This window comes from Armigeres subalbatus, chromosome 2, assembly GCF_024139115.2.
Source record: "Armigeres subalbatus isolate Guangzhou_Male chromosome 2, GZ_Asu_2, whole genome shotgun sequence".
Taxonomy (NCBI): domain Eukaryota; kingdom Metazoa; phylum Arthropoda; class Insecta; order Diptera; family Culicidae; genus Armigeres; species Armigeres subalbatus.
The window spans coordinates 253,603,317-253,624,363 of record NC_085140.1 but is presented as its reverse complement, the minus strand read 5'-3'; the positions used below and the strand labels follow the sequence as shown (position 1 = coordinate 253,624,363).

Genomic DNA, 21,047 nt, shown 5'->3' with positions numbered 1-21,047 from the left:
GAAACAAACGTAAAAGAATATTGCCACGCCGATTCACGCTGGTTAAAATTGCTTTCGGCGTGACACCGAAAACGCCGCCGCCGATTTTTGGATCGACGCACACCTCTATCAACAACCAAAAAATAAAATATCCTAAAATTGTGAAGGAATGTTGACATTTTTGTCAGTACAATCATTTTGTATATGAAATATGTATGGCTTTGTACTGTGATAAAATTATAGCAGTTATTAAATTGCATGTTTTGTTATTTATTTCTGCTGCATAAAAAATATTTATATTAGCGTAACGGTACCAATAGTGGTGGTATTAGTTGATCGACAAAAGATTTTTTTTAATTGATTGTAATGGGAAATATACTGCTTTAATATCTTAGCATTTCAGCATTAGCATTGTTACGGTGTAATTCGTAGATTGGACACTAGTGATACTCATGTTTTACTTTTGATATTCTTATCTAGAATGCTATCAGAAATCAAGAGAGGGAGTGGTCCTTGATCCCAGTCTTAAACAAAAATAACCAAAGCATGAGGATTACTACTCCTGGCCACGTCCATCTTCACCGTAACTAGGGAGAGGAAGGAAGTGTTGATGTAGTACTTACTTAACGAGAGGCTACCAACTTGGCAACACCCTCATAAGTACCACGGAGTTGGATAATGAGGAAGGTAATCGTTGGGTCAGGATTTGCCTGTAGCTGGCAATGTAACCGTGGTAGATCTTACCCCGTAACACACCACGTAAAGGTGTCTACCCAGCATTACGGGTCGACTGCTTTAATATCTTAGCCAATAGATAAACTAATAAATTTGCTAACAAAAATGAGATTGATGTTGTTTAACAGCAACAACTACCAAATATTCCTTTACCACTAATTGGTACACTGTTCCTATTGGTACAGTTGCACCACTATAGGTTTATTAAGGATAATAATTGTTTTCAATAATTTTTCAAGCGAAATCTTAGAATAAGTTGCATTAAACAAGATACAATTTGAAGCACGACGTATCAACCGAAACCATCGTAAAACTATCTTCATACCAAGATTCAAAGTAGGAAACTAAATACAAAGGCAAACCAAACACACAATATTGAGCATCCCAACGTAGCGCACTAGTATTGCCTAGTCAGGCAGCGCTTTTAGCTTGATTGATGTACGATACCACGATAGTTCTATGCGTGCGTGAGACTATGCCATGTCAACCGCGAACTAAAGAAGTGCCGCGAGTGTTGCCACACGGACCAAGAACGCCGAGAAGAATGCCAACCAACTAACTAATAGTTTTTAACATGCGATTGATGGGTTCGCTTCTTTTGAAGGATCATTATTTCTTCTCGAACAGTTGGTGGATTCCCTCCTGAACTGAAATGTAGAATTTAAATTAGTTGTATGTACTTCAATAAACGCAATGGTCGGATACACTAAACCTCATGAGCCGTAAAATGGTATGAAACAACGTGGGATTATCTTCGTGTTCGGACGAGGTAATATTATTATTTTATATAAAAATTCTTTTTGGATTAGTAAACTTACAAAGGCCTCCGCTTTTTTTAGGAAACGCCAGGCGTACAGCAACCACTGGAAAACTTGTGCCGAAGGTGATTCTGGATGACTGGCAAATTAGATTGCTAGTGCTACCGCATTGACGCTCATCGTACGGATACCTTATCACCAGATTGAAATCGAAGAACGTTAATGTTATTGGCGTTGATCCCATAAAGAACGCTTTTACGGGGGGCCTCCATTAAATTGATGATCGCCAATTGAGTCTAGAAAATTGCCCGATCGCTATCCTCAGATAATGCGACGTACATAGGTATAAAGAAGCGCGATGTTGGCAATTATGCGGCTCATTGCATTGCGCAATACATCAAAGGGATAGCTTCCAATCTGGTTGGTGCGGCTACTAATGGTGACCTGAGGGAATGTATAATACCAAATACACAGTTTAAATGCAATCGAGTACCTACAAGGTACGAAACGCGAAGCGATACGACAATGATGCTACTGTTCGATTTGTAAAAAAATGAATATGTACTCCTCCTGGGTTTAGCTTCATATATACATGTTAACCAACTGAAAGCAAAGAAAAGAAGCGCGAAACATGTTTCGTTTGCTACTTTTGGGATGTTTTATTCAGTAGAGAACTAGCATAATGCAAATAGTCAGAATAGTAAGAATGAAAATTCCCCTAGTACATGAGCATGTAATTAATTACAGAGCATATGCCTCATACGTGTTATCAAATATTGGTAGATATCAATTACCAACAGTTAAATCATTGACTTCAAAATAAAATATAAAAATTGTGAATATTATCAAGATGAAGACAAAATAATATGAGATTTTTTGGAAAAAGACAATAATGCCAATTTTTAATCTAAAATTGCAACGGAAACAGCATGAATTTCATAATAAAAGCAACATTTTCCATTATTTTTGCTCAGACAAACCAAAAGTAGCAAATTGTAAAATGAATGTTTTTCCACAAGCAAAAACTCCCACAATATCTGCGGCAATAGCAGCAAACGGTGCCCTGAGCGTATTTAGTTTTTGAACATATTAGTTCTGAAGTATAAATCAAGTAGAAGAAAATAACTGGAACTTGCTCACCGATGATTGTACTGTCACAGTACATTATGTCACAGTGGGCATTATGTTATGTCACTTCCACGGTGTGCCTGTGACGGTTATTAACGAAAAAAAATGTCCATCCATTCTGAACTCGCCTTTCGAAAGATATAATATCCAGGCGTCTGCTATGAAAATTTCAAAATATTTCATCTAGGGAATCAAAAGTTATAGCAGTTACAAATTTAATGATTTTTGCGTTCGATATTTCACTAATATGCAACCATATATACCGTGAATTTCCTCCTGATTACATCCAAATAAATTATCATCAAATATGCAATTTGCAACCTCAATCAACTATAACCTAAAACCTATTCTTTGAATAATAGAAAAAAAATAAATAACAAAGGATGTTAGAGATAATATTGTTCTAATATTAATGACAAAATAGACAATACAACCACAATACAGTCATCAAATTATAGAATTATTGCACTTCAATCGCCTAATCATACCAAAGTGTGAATATTGTCTATGACAAACAAGTAACTACACTCTGTATGATGATTCTGCTTTTATTAAATATGATAATAATAGTTGGTAACATAGAATACCGCTCTGGAACAATTTTGTCTTTCATGGGTACTAGGTAGTTAGTAAGACTAGTAACCAACATTTAAACAACAATGTGCATCATTTGTTTTCAGTTATACAACCATCACCCAGTTCGATTCAAGCAGTGGTACGAAAACTAGCTTGATGTGGAAAATAAATGGGAAAGGCTAGATCACACGAGGAAAACCGCCTTTTGGTTATAGAACGATGAACAAATTGCATTTATGATAATTTATTTGATGTAATCAACAATTTAACTGACTTGTTGAACTACGAGTGAAATATCGAACGCAAAAATGCATTTACTACATAAAATAACTAACATTCAGATGAAATATTTTGAAATTTATCATAGTTCAGACAAGCCTGGATATTATATCTTTCGAAAGGCGAGTTCAGAATGGATGGACATTTTTTCGTTAATAACCGTCACAGGCACACCGTGACTTCGTTTGGCGTGTGTAGTTTGCTAGATCTACTTTTGTACATAATGATGTGGTACTTGATCTCATGTAGAAGAACTTCTCACTTGGCGATCTTTTCAGTAGTCGCTAAGTTGCGAAGGCCGACGGAGGTTCTTCGTAGCTTAGTTGGTTAAAAGCACAAGTCTAGCGTACCGAGGGTCATCGGTTCGGGTCCCATCGAGGGAAAGGGTTTACATATAATACATTTTTCAAATCAAATTCTAACACTTAATGTAAATATGTATCCATATCGAAGTTTTCCAGAACATTGTAAATTAATGTTCATTGTAGTTTATAATTTTATTGTGATTTGGCATCGAGTCAAATCTTAAAATTTTTGCCTTTCTCGTATACCAAGTATACGTACAGGGGATGTTCAAAATAATTGGGATAGGCAAATTTTGGGGATAATTGAATGTGTTGTGACTATGTCAATTGTCATGCGGTTTTGACCATTCAGGGGATGCCTGAACCAGAAATTCAATGTTATTTCAATTCAAGGTATGCTCATGGAACCGACTATGGCCATCGGATTCTGGAGATATTCCGGGGTTTTCGAAGGTATGTTCATATTAAAAACCACGATTAAAGTATGTCTCTTTCTGATTTGAACCTCATATTAGGAATTGAAATCGGACTAGGACCGAGTAAGATATGGCCATTTCTTTATTCGATTCCGATAGTTTTAAAAGGGGTCAGGCTGCAAATTCTCTTGAATCAAGCTTTTTCACAGATATGACTTGATTTCAGAAATATATCAAGAAGGAAAAATCAATCGAGAAGACGGATTTTGGAGTTCGTGTGGTGCCCCCGGAAACCTCTAGAGGTCATTCGATGGTTCGTTTTTTCATGATTTTCGATCAGGAAGCGAAATATGAATATAAAATGGACCATTGACTCCTCTGTCCGTTTCCAGAACCTTCGTATTGTCCCAGAGATACCTGTGGAAGGGAAAAGGATCATTTCAATTGTGTGATCAAACAATGCACATATCCAATTAATCCCAAAACTGCCTATTCCAGTTCTTTTGGGCATACCCTGTGAAGGCTATATGTTTGCATAGCATTAGCATTAACATTAGCATTGTTACAGTGTAATTCGTAGATTGGAAACTAGTGATACTCAACTCATGTTTTACTTTTGAGATCCTTGTCTAGAATGCTATCAGAAATCAAGAAGGGGAGTGGTCCTTGATTCCAGTATTAGAGAAAAATAACAAAAGCATGAGGATTACTACTCCTGGCCACGCCCATATTCACCGTAACTAGAGAGAGGAAGGAAATGTTGATGTGGTATTTACTTAACGAGAGGCCACCAACTTAGCGACAACCTCATAAGTACCACGGAGTTGAATAATGAGGAAGGTATTCGTTGGGTCAGGATTTGCCTGTAGCTGGCAATGTAACCGTGGTAGATCTTACCCCGTAACACACCACGTAAAGGTGTCTACCCAGCGTTACGGGTTCCTGTAAAGGCTATATGTTCGCACCCAAAAAACAAACTTTTTATAGGAGGCCCGGAGACCGATAGTGTTATATACCAATCAACCCAGCTCGACGAATTGAGGTAATGTCAAAAAATGTCACACATTTTTAAAGCAGTTATCCTCAGCCGAATAACTCGCAACAAGTTGCATTCGACGAAGAATCTTGTCCATTATTTCCTATTCAAAATTGGACAGATCGAACTATGGGCTCGGAAGTTCATCCTATCTGAAATACGGTATTACAGACGACTGGAAATAATTTTTGTTTAGAGATTTCGGCTATTTCAGTCTTATAAAACCATTAAAAGATTAGCGTTTTACTCTGCCCGAAGTTTCGACCATTGGATGTGGTCTTTTTCAAGGGAAAAAATTGGTCAAGCGAAAGGGACGAAAACGATTGACCATTTTTTCCCTTGAAAAAGACCACATCCAATGGTTGAAACTTCGGGCAGAGTAAAACGCTAATCGTTTAATGGTTTACAAGACTTAGATGTCGAAATCTCTACATATCGGAAATACATATTTTTAGTCAAGTACATATTACATGCATCTGCTTCAAAGTAAGCAGATTTTTTTAGATGGCGACCTACCCATAATTGTAACTTGCATTGAGCTAATTTGGCTGGGAAACATACAAATATTTTTTCTAAAGCTGCGTCTCATTTCCCGAGTTAAACGAAAAATAAATTTCAAAGTGGCACTTGAACAGCTCCCGAATAACGTGGCACACTGTAGCGGTATTCTGAATTATGTTTCTCTCTCCTCTTTTACCTGCAGGAAAGTGCGCCACCAGAGTTATCGTTCACTTACTTGGCACGATAAGTTACGATCCCACGAAATATATGCTTGACATCGTTGGGAAACTTCTAGGGAAATGGAAGTTTCTTGGAGAAGCGTCCGGAAGAATTCCTGGAGAGGAATTCCTGAAGAAATTTCCGAAAAACATATTTACAAACTTCCTGAAGGATTACTGAAGGAATGTCAATAGAACTTTCGTAGGAACCCCAGGAATAATTCTTGGAGGAACTTCTGGAGGAATTCCTGGAAGATCTCCAAGAGGAATTCCTGGAGGAACTTCCGGAGGAATTCCTGGAGGAACTTCCGGAGGAATTCCTGGAGGAACTTCCGGAGGAATTCCGGGAGGAATTTCCGGAGGAATTCAGGAGGAACTTCGGAGGAATTCCTGGAGAAACTTCGGAGGAATTCCTGGAGGAACTTCCGGAGGAATTCCTGGAGGAACTTCCGGAGGAATTCCTGGAGGAACTTCCGGAGGAATTCCTGGAGGAACTTCCGGAGGAATTCCTGGAGGAACTTCCGGAGGAATTCCTGGAGGAACTTCCGGAGGAATTCCTGGAGGAACTTCGGAGGAATTCCTGGAGGAACTTCCGGAGGAATTCCTGGAGGAACTTCCGGAGGAATTCCTGGAGGAACTTCCGGAGGAATTCCTGGAGGAACTTCCGGAGGAATTCCTGGAGGAACTTCCGGAGGAATTCCTGGAGGAACTTCCGGAGGAATTCCTGGAGGAACTTCGGAGGAATTCCTGGAGGAACTTCCGGAGGAATTCCTGGAGGAACTTCCGGAGGAATTCCTGGAGGAACTTCCGGAGGAATTCCTGGAGGAACTTCCGGAGGAATTCCTGGAGGAACTTCGGAGGAATTCCTGGAGGAACTTCCGGAGGAATTCCTGGAGGAACTTCGGAGGAATTCCTGGAGGAACTTCCGGAGGAATTCCTGGAGGAACTTCCGGAGGAATTCCTGGAGGAACTTCCGGAGGAATTCCTGGAGGAACTTCCGGAGGAATTCTGGAGGAACTTCCGGAGGAATTCCTGGAGGAACTTTGGAGGAATTCGTGGAGGAACTTTGGAGAAATTCCTGGAGGAATTTCCGGAGTAATTCGTGGAGGAACTTCCGGAGGAATACCTGGAAGAACTTCCGGAGGAATTCCTGGAAGAACTTCCGGAGGAAATCCTGGAGGAACTTCCGGAGGAATTCCTGGAGGAACTTCCGGAGGGATTCCTGGAGGAACTTCGTTAGGAATTCCTGGAGGAACTTCCGGAAGGATTCCTGGAGAAACTTTCGGAGGAATTCCTGGAGGAACGTGCGGAGGAATTCCTGGAAGAACTTTCGGAGGAATTCCTGGAGGAACTTCCGGAGGAATTCCTGGAGGAACTTCCGGAGGAATTCCTGGAGGAACTTCCGGAGGAATTCCTGGAGGAACTTCCGGAGGAATTCCTGGAGGAACTTCCGGAGGAATTCCTGGAGGAACTTCCGGAGGAATTTCTGGAGGAATTTTCGGAGGAATTCCTGGAGGAACTTTCGGAGGAATTCCTGAAGGAACTTTCGGATGAATTCCTGAAGGAATTTCCGGAGGAATTTCTGAAGGAACGTGCGGAGGAATTCCTGAAGGAACTTCTGGAGGAATTCCTGGAGGAACTTCCGGAGGAATTCCTGGAGGAACTTCCGGAGGAATTCCTGGAGGAACTTCCGGAGGAATTCCTGAAAGAACTTTCGGAGGAATTCCTGAAGGAACTTCCGGAGGAATTCCTGGAGGAACTTCCGGAGGAATTCCTGGAGGAACTTCCGGAGGAATTCCTGGAGGAACTTCCGGAGGAATTCCTGGAGGAACTTCCGGAGGAATTCCTGGAGGAACTTCCGGAGGAATTCCTGGAGGAACTCTCGGTGGACGCCCTGGAGGAACTTCCGGAGGAATTCCTGGAGGAACTTCAGGAGGAATTCCTGGAGGAACTTCCGGAGGAATTCCTGGAGGAACTTCCGGAGGAATTCCTGGAGGAACTTCCGGAGGAATTCCTGGAGGAACTTCCGGAGGAATTCCTGGAGGAACTTCCGGAGGAATTCCTGGAGGAACTTCCGGGGGAATTCCTGGGGGAACTTCCGGAGGAAGTCCTGGAGGAACTTCCGGAGGAATTCCTGGAGGAACTTCCGGAGGAATTCCTGGGGGAACTTCCGGAGGAATTCCTGGAGGAACTCCGGAGGAATTCCTGGAGGAACTTCCGGAGGAATTCCTGGAGGAACTTCCGGAGGAATTCCTGGAGGAACTTCCGGAGGAATTCCTGGAGGAACTTCCGGAGGAATTCCTGGAAGAACTGCCGGAGGTATTCCTGGAGGAACTTCCGGAGGAATTCCTGGAGGAACTTTCGGAGGAATTCCTGAAGGAACTTCCGGAGGAATTCCTGGAGGAACTTCCGGAGGAATTCCTGGAGGAACTTCCGGAGGAATTCCTGGAGGAACTTCCGGAGGAATTCCTGGAGGAACTTCCGGAGGAATTCCTGGAGGAACTTCCGGAGGAATTCCTGGAGGAACTTCCGAAGGAATTCCTGGAGGAACTTCCGGAGGAATTCCTGGAGGAACTTCCGGAGGAATTCCTGGAGGAACTTCCGGAGGAACTTCCGGAGGAATTCCTGGAGGAGCTTCCGGAGGAATTCCTGGAGGAACTTCCGGAGGAATTCCTGGAGGAACTTCCGGAGGAATTCCTGGAGGAACTTCCGGAGGAATTCCTGGAGGAACTTCCGGAGGAATTCCTGGAGGAACTTCCGGAGGAATTCCTGGAGGAACTTCCGGAGGAATTCCTGGAGGAACTTCCGGAGGAATTCCTGGAGGAACTTCCGGAGGAATACCTGGAGGAACTTCCGGAGGAATTCTTGGAGGAACTTCCGGAGGAATTCCTGGAGGAACTTCCGAAGGAATTCCTGGAGGAAGTTCGGAGCAATTCCTCGAGGAGCCGCCGGAGGAATTCCTGGAGGAACTTCCGGAGGAATTCCTGGAGGAACTTCCGGAGGAATTCCTGGAGGAACTTCCGGAGGAATTCCTGGAGGAACTTCCGGAGGAATTCCTGGAGGAACTTCGGAGGAATTCCTGGAGGAACTTCCGGAGGAATTCCTGGAGGAACTTCCGGAGGAATTCCTGGAGGAACTTCCGGAGGAATTCCTGGAGGAACTTCCGGAGGAATTCCTGGAGGAACTTCCGGAGGAATTCCTGGAGGAACTTCCGGAGGAATTCCTGGAGGAACTTCCGGAGGAATTCCTGGAGGAACTTCGGAGGAATTCCTGGAGGAACTTCCGGAGGAATTCCTGGAGGAACTTCCGGAGGAATTCCTGGAGGAACTTCGGAGGAATTCCTGGAGGAACTTCCGGAGGAATTCCTGGAGGAACTTCCGGAGGAATTCCTGGAGGAACTTCCGGAGGAATTCCTGGAGGAACTTCCGGAGGAATTCCTGGAGGAACTTCCGGAGGAATTCCTGGAGGAACTTCCGGAGGAATTCCTGGAGGAACTTCCGGAGGAATTCCTGGAAGAACTGCCGGAGGTATTCCTGGAGGAACTTCCGGAGGAATTCCTGGAGGAACTTCCGGAGGAATTCCTGGAGGAACTTCCGGAGGAATTCCTGGAGGAACTTCCGGAGGAATTCCTGGAAGAACTGCCGGAGGAATTCCTGGAGGAACTTCCGGAGGAATTCCTGGAGGAACTTCCGGAGGAATTCCTGGAGGAACTTCCGGAGGAATTCCTGGAGGAACTTCCGGAGGAATTCCTGGAGGAACTTCCGGAGGAATTCCTGGAGGAACTTCCGGAGGAATTCCTGGAGGAACTTCGGAGGAATTCCTGGAGGAACTTCGGAGGAATTCCTGGAGGAACTTCCGGAGGAATTCCTGGAGGAACTTCCGGAGGAATTCCTAGAGGAACTTCCGGAGGAATTCCTGGAGGAACTTCCGGAGGAATTCCTGGAGGAACTTCCAGAGGAATTCCTGGAGGAACTTCCGGAGGAATTCCTGGAGGAACTTCCGGAGGAATTCCTGGAGGAACTTCCGGAGAAATTCCTGGAGGAACTTCCGGAGGAATTCCTGGAGGAACTTCCGGAGGAATTCCTGGAGGAACTTCCGGAGGAATTCCTGGAGGAACTTCCGGAGGAATTCCTGGAGGAACTTCCGGAGGAATTCCTGGAGGAACTTCTGGATGAATTCCTGGAGGAACTTCCGGAGGAATTCCTGGAGGAACTTCCGGAGGAATTCCTGGAGGATCTACCGGAGGAATTCCTGGAGGAACTTCCGGAGGAATTCATGGAGGAACTTCCGGAGGAATTCCTGGAGGAACTTCCGGAGGAATTCGTGGAGGAACTTCCGGAGGAATTCCTGGAGGAACTTCCGGAGGAATTCCTGGAGGGAGTTCCGGAGGAATTCCTGGAGGAACTTCAGGAAGAATTCCTGGAAGAACTTCCGGAGGAATTCCTGAAGGAACTTCCGGAGGAACTCCCGAAGGAACTTCCGGAGGAATTCCTGGAAGAACTTCCGGAGGAATTCCTGAAGGAACTTCTGTATGAATTCCTGGAAGAACTTCGGAGGAATTCCTGGAGGAACTTTCAGAGGAATTCCGTCAGGCTGCAAATTCTCTTGAATCAAGCTTTTTCACAGATATGACTTGATTTCAGAAATATGTCAAGAAGCAAAAATCAATCGAAAAAACGGATTTTGAAGTTGGTGCGGTGTTTCCGGGGAACATCTTGAGGTCATTCGACAGTTCTTTTTCATGATTTTCGATCAGAAAGCGATGTATGAATATATAATGAACCATTAACGCCTCTGTCCGCTTCCAGAACCTTCGTATTGCCCCAGGGAAACCTGTAGAAGACGTCATTTCAATTGTGTGACCAAACAATCAATGTAAACATCCAATTAATCCCAAAATTGACTGGTCCAGTTATTTTGGCCATCCCCTTTAAAGGCTATATGTTTGCATAGCATTAGCATTAACATTAGCATTGTTTCGGTGTAATTCGTATATTGGAAACTAGTGATACTCATGTTTTACTTTTGAGATCCCTTCTAGAATGCTATCAGAAATCAATAAAGGGAGTGGTCCTTGATTCCAGTATTAGAAAAAAATAACAAAAGCATGAGGATTACTACTCCTGGATACGCCCATCTTCACTGTAACTAGGGAGATGAAGAAAATGTTGATGTGGTATTTACTTAACGAGAGGCCACCAACTTAGCGACAACCTCATAAGTACCACGGAGTTGAATAATGAGGAAGGTATTCGTTGGGTCAGGATTTGCCTGTAGCTGGCAATGTAACCGTGGTAGATCTTACCCCGTAACACACCACGTAAAGGTGTCTACCCAGCGTTACGGGTTCCTGTAAAGGCTATATGTTCGCACCCTAAAAACAAACTTTTTATACGAGGCCCGGAGACCGATAGTGTTATATACCAATCAACCCAGCTCGACAAATTGAGGTAATGTCAAAAAATGTCACACATTTTTAAAGCAGTTATCCTCAACCGAATAACTTGCAACAAGTTGCATTCGGCGCAGAATCTTGTCTATTATTTCCTATTCAAAATTAGCCAGATCGAACTATGGACTCGGAAGTTCATCCTATCGGAAATACGGTATTGCAGACGACTGGAAAAAGTTTTTATTTCAGTCTTATAAATAAAACCATTAAACGATTAGAGTTTTACTCTGCCCGACGTTTCGACCATTGGATGTGGCCTTTTTCAAGGGAAAAAATTGGTCAAGCGAAAGGGACGAAAACGATTGACAATTTTTTCCCTTGAAAAAGACCACATCCAATGGTTGAAACGTCAGGTAGAGTAAAACGCTAATCGTTTAATGGATTTACAAGACTTAGATGTCGAAATCTCGATCGGAAATACATATTTTCGGAAATACATATTTTCAGTCAAGTACATATTACATGCATCTGCTTCAAAGTAAGCAGATTTTTTTAGATGGCGACCTACCCATAATTGTAACTTGCATTGAGCTAATTTGGCTGGGAAACATACAAATATTTTTTCTAAAGCTGCGTCTCATTTCCCGAGTTAAACGAAAAATAAATTTCAAAGTGGCACTTGAACAGCTCCCGAATAACGTGGCACACTGTAGCGGTATTCTGAATTATGTTTCTCTCCTCTCCTCTTTTACCTGCTGGAAAGTGCGCCACCAGAGTTATCGTTCACTTACTTGGCACGATAAGTTACGATCCTACGGAATATGCGCTTGGCATCGTTGGGAAACTTCTTCAAGGTACTTCAAGAGGAATTCTTGGCGGTTTCTTGGAGAAGCGTCCAGTAGAATTCCTGGAGAGGGATTCCTGAAGAAATTTCCGAAGAACATCTTTTACAAACTTCCTGAAAGATTACTGAAGGAATGTCAATAGAATTTTCGTAGGAACCCCAAGAATAACTCTTGGAGGAACTTCTGGATGAATTCCTGGAAGAACTCCCGGAGGAATTCTTGGAAGAACTTCCGGAGGAATTCCTGGAGGAACTTCCGGAGGAATTCCTGGAAGAACTTCCGGAGGAATTCCTGGAAGAACTTCCGGAGGAATTCCTGAAAGAACTTCCGGAGGAATTCCTGAAGGAACTTCCGGAGGAACTCCAGAAGAAACTTCCGGAGGAATTCCTGGAGGAACTTCCGGAGGTATGCCTGGAAGAACTTCCGGAGGAATTCTTGGAGGACATTTCAGACGAATTCTTGGAGGAACTTTCGGAGGAATTCCTGGAGGAACTTCGGGAGGAATTCCTGGAGGAACTTCCGGAGGAATTCCTGGAGAAACTTCCGGAGGAATTCCTGGAGAAACTTCCGGAGGAATTCCTGAAGGAACTTCCGGAGGAATTCCTGGAGGAACTTCCGGAGGAACTTCCGGAGGAATTCCTGGAGGAACTTCCGGAGGAATTCCTGGAGGAACTTCCGGAGAAATTCCTGAAGGAACTTCCGGAGAAATTCCTGAAGGAACTTCCGGAGGAATTCCTGGAGGAACTTCCGGAGGAATTCCTGGAGGAACTTCCGGAGGAACTTCCGGAGGAATTCCTGGAGGAACTTCCGGAGGAATTCCTGGAGGAACTTCCGGAGGAATTCCTGGAGGAACTTCCGGAGGAATTCCTGGAGGAACTTCCGGAGGAATTCCTGGAGGAACTTCCGGAGGAATTCCTGGAGGAACTTCTGGAGGAATTCCTGGAGGAACTTCCGGAGAAATTCCTGGAGGAACTTCCGGAGGAATTCCTGGAGGAACTTCGAAGGAATTCCTGAAGGAACTTCCGCAGGAATCCCTGGAGGAACTTCCGGAGGAATTCCTGGAGGAACTTCCGGAGGAATTCCTGGAGGAACTTCCGCAGGAATCCCTGGAGGATCTTTCGGAGGAATTCCTGGAGGAACTTCCGGAGGAATTCCTGGAGGAACTTCCGGAGGAATTCCTGGAGGAACTTCCGGAGGAATTCCTGGAGGAACTTCCGGAGGAATTCCTGGAGGAACTTCCGGAGGAACTTCCGGAGGAATTCCTGGAGGAGCTTCCGGAGGAATTCCTGGAGGAGCTTCCGGAGGAATTCCTGGAGGAACTTCCGGAGGAATTCCTGGAGGAACTTCCGGAGGAATTCCTGGAGGAACTTCCGGAGGAATTCCTGGAGGAACTTCCGGAGGAATTCCTGGAGGAACTTCCGGAGGAATTCCTGGAGGAACTTCCGGAGGAATTCTTGGAGGAACTTCCGGAGGAATTCCTGGAGGAACTTCCGGAGGAATTCCTGGAGGAACTTCCGGAGGAATTCCTGGAGGAACTTCCGGAGGAATTCCTGGAGGAACTTCCGGAGGAATTCCTGGAGGAACTTCCGGAGGAATTCCTGGAGGAACTTCGGAGGAATTCCTGGAGGAACTTCCGGAGGAATTCCTGGAGGAACTTCGGAGGAATTCCTGGAGGAACTTCGGAGGAATTCCTGGAGGAACTTCCGGAGGAATTCCTGGAGGAACTTCCGGAGGAATTCCTGGAGGAACTTCCGGAGGAATTCCTGGAGGAACTTCCGGAGGAATTCCTGGAGGAACTTCCGGAGGAATTCCTGGAGGAACTTCCGGAGGAATTCCTGGAGGAACTTCCGGAGGAATTCCTGGAGGAACTTCCGGAGGAATTCCTGGAGGAACTTCCGGAGGAATTCCTGGAGGAACTTCGGAGGAATTCCTGGAGGAACTTCGGAGGAATTCCTGGAGGAACTTCCGGAGGAATTCCTGGAGGAACTTCCGGAGGAATTCCTGGAGGAACTTCCGGAGGAATTCCTGGAGGAACTTCCGGAGGAATTCCTGGAGGAACTTCGGAGGAATTCCTGGAGGAACTTCCGGAGGAATTCCTGGAGGAACTTCCGGAGGAATTCCTGGAGGAACTTCCGGAGGAATTCCTGGAGGAACTTCCGGAGGAATTCCTGGAGGAACTTCCGGAGGAATTCCTGGAGGAACTTCGGAGGAATTCCTGGAAGAACTGCCGGAGGTATTCCTGGAGGAACTTCCGGAGGAATTCTTGGAGGAACTTCCGGAGGAATTCCTGGAGGAACTTCGGAGGAATTCCTGGAGGAACTTCGGAGGAATTCCTGGAGGAACTTCCGGAGGAATTCCTGGAGGAACTTCCGGAGGAATTCCTGGAGGAACTTCGGAGGAATTCCTGGAGGAACTTCCGGAGGAATTCCTGGAGGAACTTCGGAGGAATTCCTGGAGGAACTTCCGGAGGAATTCCTGGAGGAACTTCCGGAGGAATTCCTGGAGGAACTTCCGGAGGAATTCCTGGAGGAACTTCGGAGGAATTCCTGGAGGAACTTCCGGAGGAATTCCTGGAGGAACTTCCGGAGGAATTCCTGGAGGAACTTCGGAGGAATTCCTGGAGGAACTTCGGAAGAATTCCTGGAGAAACTTCCGGAGGGAAAATTCCTGGAGGAAGAATTCCTGGAGGAAGAATTCCTGGAGGAACTTCCGGAGGAATTCCTGGAGGAACTTCCGGAGGAATTCCTGGAGGAACTTCCGGAGGAATTCCTGGAGGAACTTCCGGAGGAATTCCTGGAGGAACTTCCGGAGGAATTCCTGGAGGAACTTCCGGAGGAATTCCTGGAGGAACTTCCGGAGGAATTCCTGGAGGATCTACCGGAGGAATTCCTGGAGGAACTTCCGGAGGAATTCCTGGAGGAACTTCCGGAGGAATTCCTGGAGGAATTCCTGGAGGAACTTCCGGAGGAATTCCTGGAGGAACTTCCGGAGGAATTCCTGGAGGAACTTCCGGAGGAATTCCTGGAGGAACTTCAGGAAGAATTCCTGGAAGAACTTCCGGAGGAATTCCTGAAGGAACTTCCGGAGGAACTCCCGAAGGAACTTCCGGAGGAATTCCTGGAAGAACTTCCGGAGGAATTCCTGGAGGAACTTCTGGAGGAATTCCTGGAAGAACTTCCGGAGGAATTCCTGGAGGAACTTTCAGAGGAATTCCTGGAGGAACTTTCGGAAGAATTCCTGGAGGAACTTCCGGAGGAATTCCTGGAGAAACTTCCGGAGGAATTCCTGGAAGAACCTCCGGAGGAATTACTGGAGGAACCTCCGGAGGAATTACTGGAGGAACTTCCGGAGGAATTCCTGGAGGAACTTTCGGAAGAATTCCTGGAGGAGCTTCCGGAGGAATGCCTGGAGGAACTTTCGGAGGAATTCCTGGAGGAACTTTCGGAGGAATTGCTGGAGAAACTTCTAGATGAATTCCTGGAGGAGCTTCTGGATGAATTCCTGAAGGAACTTCCGGAGAAATGCCTGGAGGCACTTCCCGAGAAATTTCTGGATGAACTTCCAGAGGAATTCCTGAAGGAACTTACGGAGAAATTCCTGAAGGAACTTTTAGAGGAATTCCTGTAGAAAATTCCGGAGGAATTCCTGAAGGAACTTGCGGAGGAATTTCTTGAAGAACTTCCCAACGAACTCGTGGTTGAAATTCCTGAGGAATTCGTTGAGGAACTTACGAAGAAATTTCGGAAAAATGTTGACGCTTTCTGTCACGCCGACGCTGGTAAAGTTTCAATCGGGTCGCACAGGTCTATCGAGGGTCGATTTTTTTAAATCGCTGGAAATTGACCAGTCTGCTGTGCTAAACCGCACAGCCACGAAGCCCACAGCCCACAATAAGTGCAAAATTTCACCTCAATCAAAGTCGACCATGTTGAAAATTTGTTATTTACGTATCATTCTGCGTGAAATCCTTCTATACGTTCTTTCCTAGGAGATTTTTCAAAAATAGCGGTAATACAAAGGTCAATTTGTGCAAACCAATTTATAAACCAAAATTTAAAGCTAAATTGTTTCTAAATTTAACGCTAAGTATTAGAAAAAATGCAGCAAGTTCATTAAATGGATGTTATTTGTAGGATGCATCGAAAATTTACATACATACATTACATACAGTTTAATTTTCCGACTACTTGTTAGTGTGCTTATAATTTCTGAAACAGTCTATATCAACACTTATATAAATATTGTACAATTCGTTATCTGAACCAGTGCCAGCAAAAGTGGTACATAAAACATTTTTGTCAATTTTGAGTTTTTTCCACCAACGGCTTCTATTTGCAAAAATCTAGTAAGGGAATAACGAAAAAGTGATTTTTGACAACTAAATCTTAATCTGCTAATAGACGTTATAATTGGATATTTATTTGCCATTTTTTTAAATACTGATTTCAATTGATTCATGAAAATTTTACATCATGTAATCGTTTTAATTATTGGCAGCAATTCATTTTTTATACAAAATTTACTTAGCAAGAGGCATTCGACATGAAGGTGTTGCTTTTCATAAGTACCACGGAGTTTCATAGCCTATTCAGATTGGGCTATTTATGACTTTGTTAAGTGAGAGGGTATCCAATTATTACGAGGTGTTCAGACTGCAGCAAGATAATATATCTTGACGTTTCCATGTTTCTTCATTTGCACGCTAATACAGGGTTGAATTCAAGGAGAGTTTTAAAATTTAATTTGCGAAATCAAGCATTTGTGTGGCGACAATCGAACATTTTTTTCTGAACAAAGTTTCTACGAAAAAAAAAATATAAAAAAAATATGAAAAGGGATTTTCGAAGAATATTTGAAGCTCCCATTAAGGATAATGAGCGAAGCTACATTCATTAGTTGGGTGCGCCGTTCTTCGGGGAATCAGACTATTCCTCAATTTATGTTTAAGTTTAAAAAGTATTTTGATTCTGTACTATGATCGAACGGAGATTTGATAGAAAAATTTAGATACTTTTGGGAATTCTCACAAATAAATAAAAAAGGACGATTGGACCAATTTTCAAGAAATATTATCGAACTAAAATGTATTTCCACCAGTATCTCCATGTATGAAGGGCAACTCAGCAATTTAATTTTTTTTCAAAAATGGAAACTGAACCATTGCGTTCTACTCGACAATCAATGATACAGCTTCTAACAAAATCGAATCGTGTGAATGTGATATAATTTAAACTGGATGTTGGATGAATTAATGCATTACCAATCCATGTTTTATTTAATGTTATTCTACTATTATATGTATATACCCATTCAAATCGTACAGTTGTCCCACGTGAAAAATGTTGAAATCCAAAGTATATTAAGCCATTCAAGGAGCAGAATTGAAACAATTTATGAAATCATGTTTATTCATCAAATATATTCGTTTTACAACCATTCCTACGTTTTAAATTGTCTTCCGCATTGGCCCTTGAACTTTGAAAATTTATTCGATTTGTTCTATTAAATCTAGGTTTAAGTTAAATACTTCATGTTAATTCTAGAGAGCATCTGTTTTTTAAACAATTCATGTTGAATAAGTGGAGAATAAATAATTATCATCATTATTTTTCATCATATAAAATGCTTTCCACAAAACCATCACAATCCGAGTTATTCTTCAGCGCTCAGAGAATTTCCATCTACCATGGATTCGACCCTGGTGCGACAGAAAGAGCATGACTGTCAACTACGAAAATGAAAATGAAAACAGAGAGAATTTTCTCTCTGGCAAAGAGAGCGTGACGCTTGTCAGTTTTGTTTTGTTGAATTTCTCCCTGCATCCCAGTTAGAACGAAAGCTCTCTCGTAATAATTGTTCGTAATAAATTCTTTTTAGAGGGTATCTTTTGACAGCGCAAAATGTATGGAATATTACGTAAATAATGACATCATAAAGCGTATTTACCCTGAAACGCCAATTATTATGTCATTAATGGCGTAATCTGAATAAACTATCACAGGCTTTTTAGCTGACGATGTGACCTTGGATCATATCTCGTAAGTGAAAAAAGACATAGATTTTACAAATTTACATATAGATAGAAGGTAGATTGTTTTTGTCATGTTTCGTCCAAAACCACATGCCAATCAACACATTATTGTTCGTTCTGTGTTGAATAATCCCGTTCTGAAGAATTTTGCAACGCATATCCCGATGGTATTTTGTAGTCAGTAACATTCCATAGCTAAACAACAATCCGCATATTAATTGACAGCCCACTGCGCACATTCCTCATATAGGAGTCGAAGCGGAGTGATTTGAATTAAAACTCTGCGACGCGACAGCCCCATTCTATAGCGCACCATCCATCAAGAGTGTCCTTGTGCCGATCTTGGTTGGGCGGTCAACCGTGAGTATGACGCCTCAACCTTCAGCAGACCTGCCGAAAGAACAACCGGGATGATAATAGAATGGCCACGGCAGGTCATAACTCATATTCAGTATGTATGTATGAATGATTGTAGAGATTGATTACATTCAGGGGTGTCCTAATCCAGTAGTCAATTAGTTACACTCGAGTTGCTTCGAATTAGATTTAATGAAGTCATACGCTCAACTTCAGGAAGTGACGGTTGGATTTTTGAACAACTGACATATTAATGCTTTAACAAGCAAAAAACATCCCTAAATCAACATTAAATCTGGACAAAGGAACAACTTTGGCTCTGAATGAAATGAAAATGCCAACGGGTAATCGACAAGCAGCAGCCCGCTAAATTACGCGATATAAACTCGTAAAGTAGAACAGGTTTTCTAAAATTGTCCGCTGCTAATGCTAGACGGCATCAGTGGACTTATATAAATTTATTATCATTATCGAAACTTTTTGGGTACCTGCAATTCTAGGCATATGAACAATTGTCGATTATTCACACTTATCGCACTAACGACAATTATTTTAAATAACCAGAGCTAGGTATGACAACGTGCGAATTGTTTATTTTGTTTCTTTTTAATCTTGTTTATTTTTCAACCCTTGCGAGTACGCATGTCAGTTATACGAACTTATAGAATTGGTCGTTCCTTCTTCCACTTCGAAATAAGTTAAAATCGAAACGTTAGAAGGAAAATTCACATGTTTCCTTGTATGTCGTTCTTATTCAAGGTCAATCCAACGACTCTCAATGCAAGTTCAGTCTTTCTCAGTCAATATCAATAGCACTGTGCAGCAAATCATCAATTAATTACTTTGCAAAAAAGATACTTGCAGTAATTAGCACCATTCGCCCCCCAGAACGTGCGCAATTGACACAAGTTGCGTTACAATCGAACCCAGCTTTAAAGAACAGAGCAAAGTTGTATAAATTACTGTAATTATTCTTAAAGTGTTTCTATTCGGGTTGAATGTCGCTTCGAACAAGCCGCCAAACTCTGACTGTGGAACACACGTGTCTGTGCAAAAAGGCAATACAGGTAGGTATGTGGAGACGATGGAGTAAGACCACCGTCGCATGCAAAACGGTACTAATTGATTTTTCAACTAGCTGGTAGCTGAGTACAATATTTTAAATGTATTTTATAATATCCTTAATACGTTTTGCTATATACACATTTATTGGTCTTGCGTCACATTAAAAAATCACCAGAAAAGCGGATGATAAACAATAAAATACAAAAACTTGAATCAAATATCCCATAGAAAATTTTAAAAATTCATGAGCAGTCTTTGACATTCGATTGCATTAGACCTTAAAGTTTGGCACCATCTCCCCTCATCTGAGAATCGCGAAATGTCCATCTCTCGATCCATCAAACCGATCGAATGGCTCGAATTGCCACGGATTGGTGATTTTTTTTTCTTCAATTAGAATTCGTGACTCGTATAGTTTGCCGATTCCATCGCGGCTGGTACGGTCAGGCAGCTACTCACCTCCATCACATTGCCGGTGGAATTGAATGAATGGACAGCGTATTGATGTACATTCGAAAAAAAAAACCGCAGCAATACAAACAATGCCGAGAAGGAAAAAAACACAACGTGCAATTGTGACGAACTTAACCTAGAAAAATGTGTAATCAATTTACACATCATCGATCGTGTGGAATCGGCGGACGGTGGCAGTTGCATTTGACACAGATTGGTGGGATTACTTCGACTCACGCGCAAATCATCGCGCTGAAGGTGATCGGACTGGGATGATGGTGTTTGGCAGGTTGTCAAAGGTTGACACTGATGACGGCGTTCAAAAGGATTATTTTGCTATAAAATGGCTGTCAAGAGAGAGGTGTGTTCATGATTACGCGTTAAATTGAAAACAAGTTGATTGAAAAGTTATTACCTGCATGATGTGTGAGGTCAAAGCGCTGCAGAATTAGTATTAAGTAAATATATTTACTTGTAGTACTTACTCAAGGGACTTGCAAGGACATGTGGGGATGCTATTGGTCCTTGCAAGTCACTTGAGTAAGTACTAAGGCTGGCAGGAAATGTAAGTACTAAGACTTGCAGCCACATGATAGTTTCCCATCGGTTTTCATTAGTTCCCAATGTTTCTATAATTTCCTTATAGTTTCCCTCACCAAGATGTACCTACATAACGTCTATCATTAGTAGGGAGAAGTCGCTAGGGCCGTCACCTACACAAAGTAGTATCGTTAATAACAATATTATTAAATACTTTAGATAAGCATAACAACCATAAATAATTCAAAATTTCTATATTCCATATTGCAGCGTCCTTACTCACACCTCTAGCAAAATAAAGGCATCCCGTGAGAGAACTATGACAATCGGCCAAAAGAAGCTCCCATGAAACACATTTCCATACTTCCCAGCATGAAACCCGGTTCAGGTTTTTCGTAGTAAAAATGTTAATATAAATGTTAAATTTTTACTT

General features: G+C 42.8%; 2 protein-coding genes across 2 annotated transcripts in view; both read right to left on the bottom strand.

Annotated features, from left to right (window-relative positions):
• The window catches only part of LOC134212083 (rho GTPase-activating protein conundrum), a 371,885-nt gene that overhangs the window by 165,690 nt on the left and 185,148 nt on the right, over positions 1-21,047 (bottom strand). The gene's annotated exons all lie outside the window — the stretch shown is intronic.
• Positions 8,175-21,047, bottom strand: part of LOC134209695 (sericin-2-like) — a gene marked incomplete at its 3' end in the record, with an annotated part of 49,995 nt that continues 37,122 nt past the window's right edge. Inside the window, exon 2 of the mRNA XM_062685706.1 lies at positions 8,175-8,753. Coding sequence (XP_062541690.1) covers positions 8,175-8,753 — 579 coding nt within the window. The remainder of the gene's footprint in view (positions 8,754-21,047) is intronic.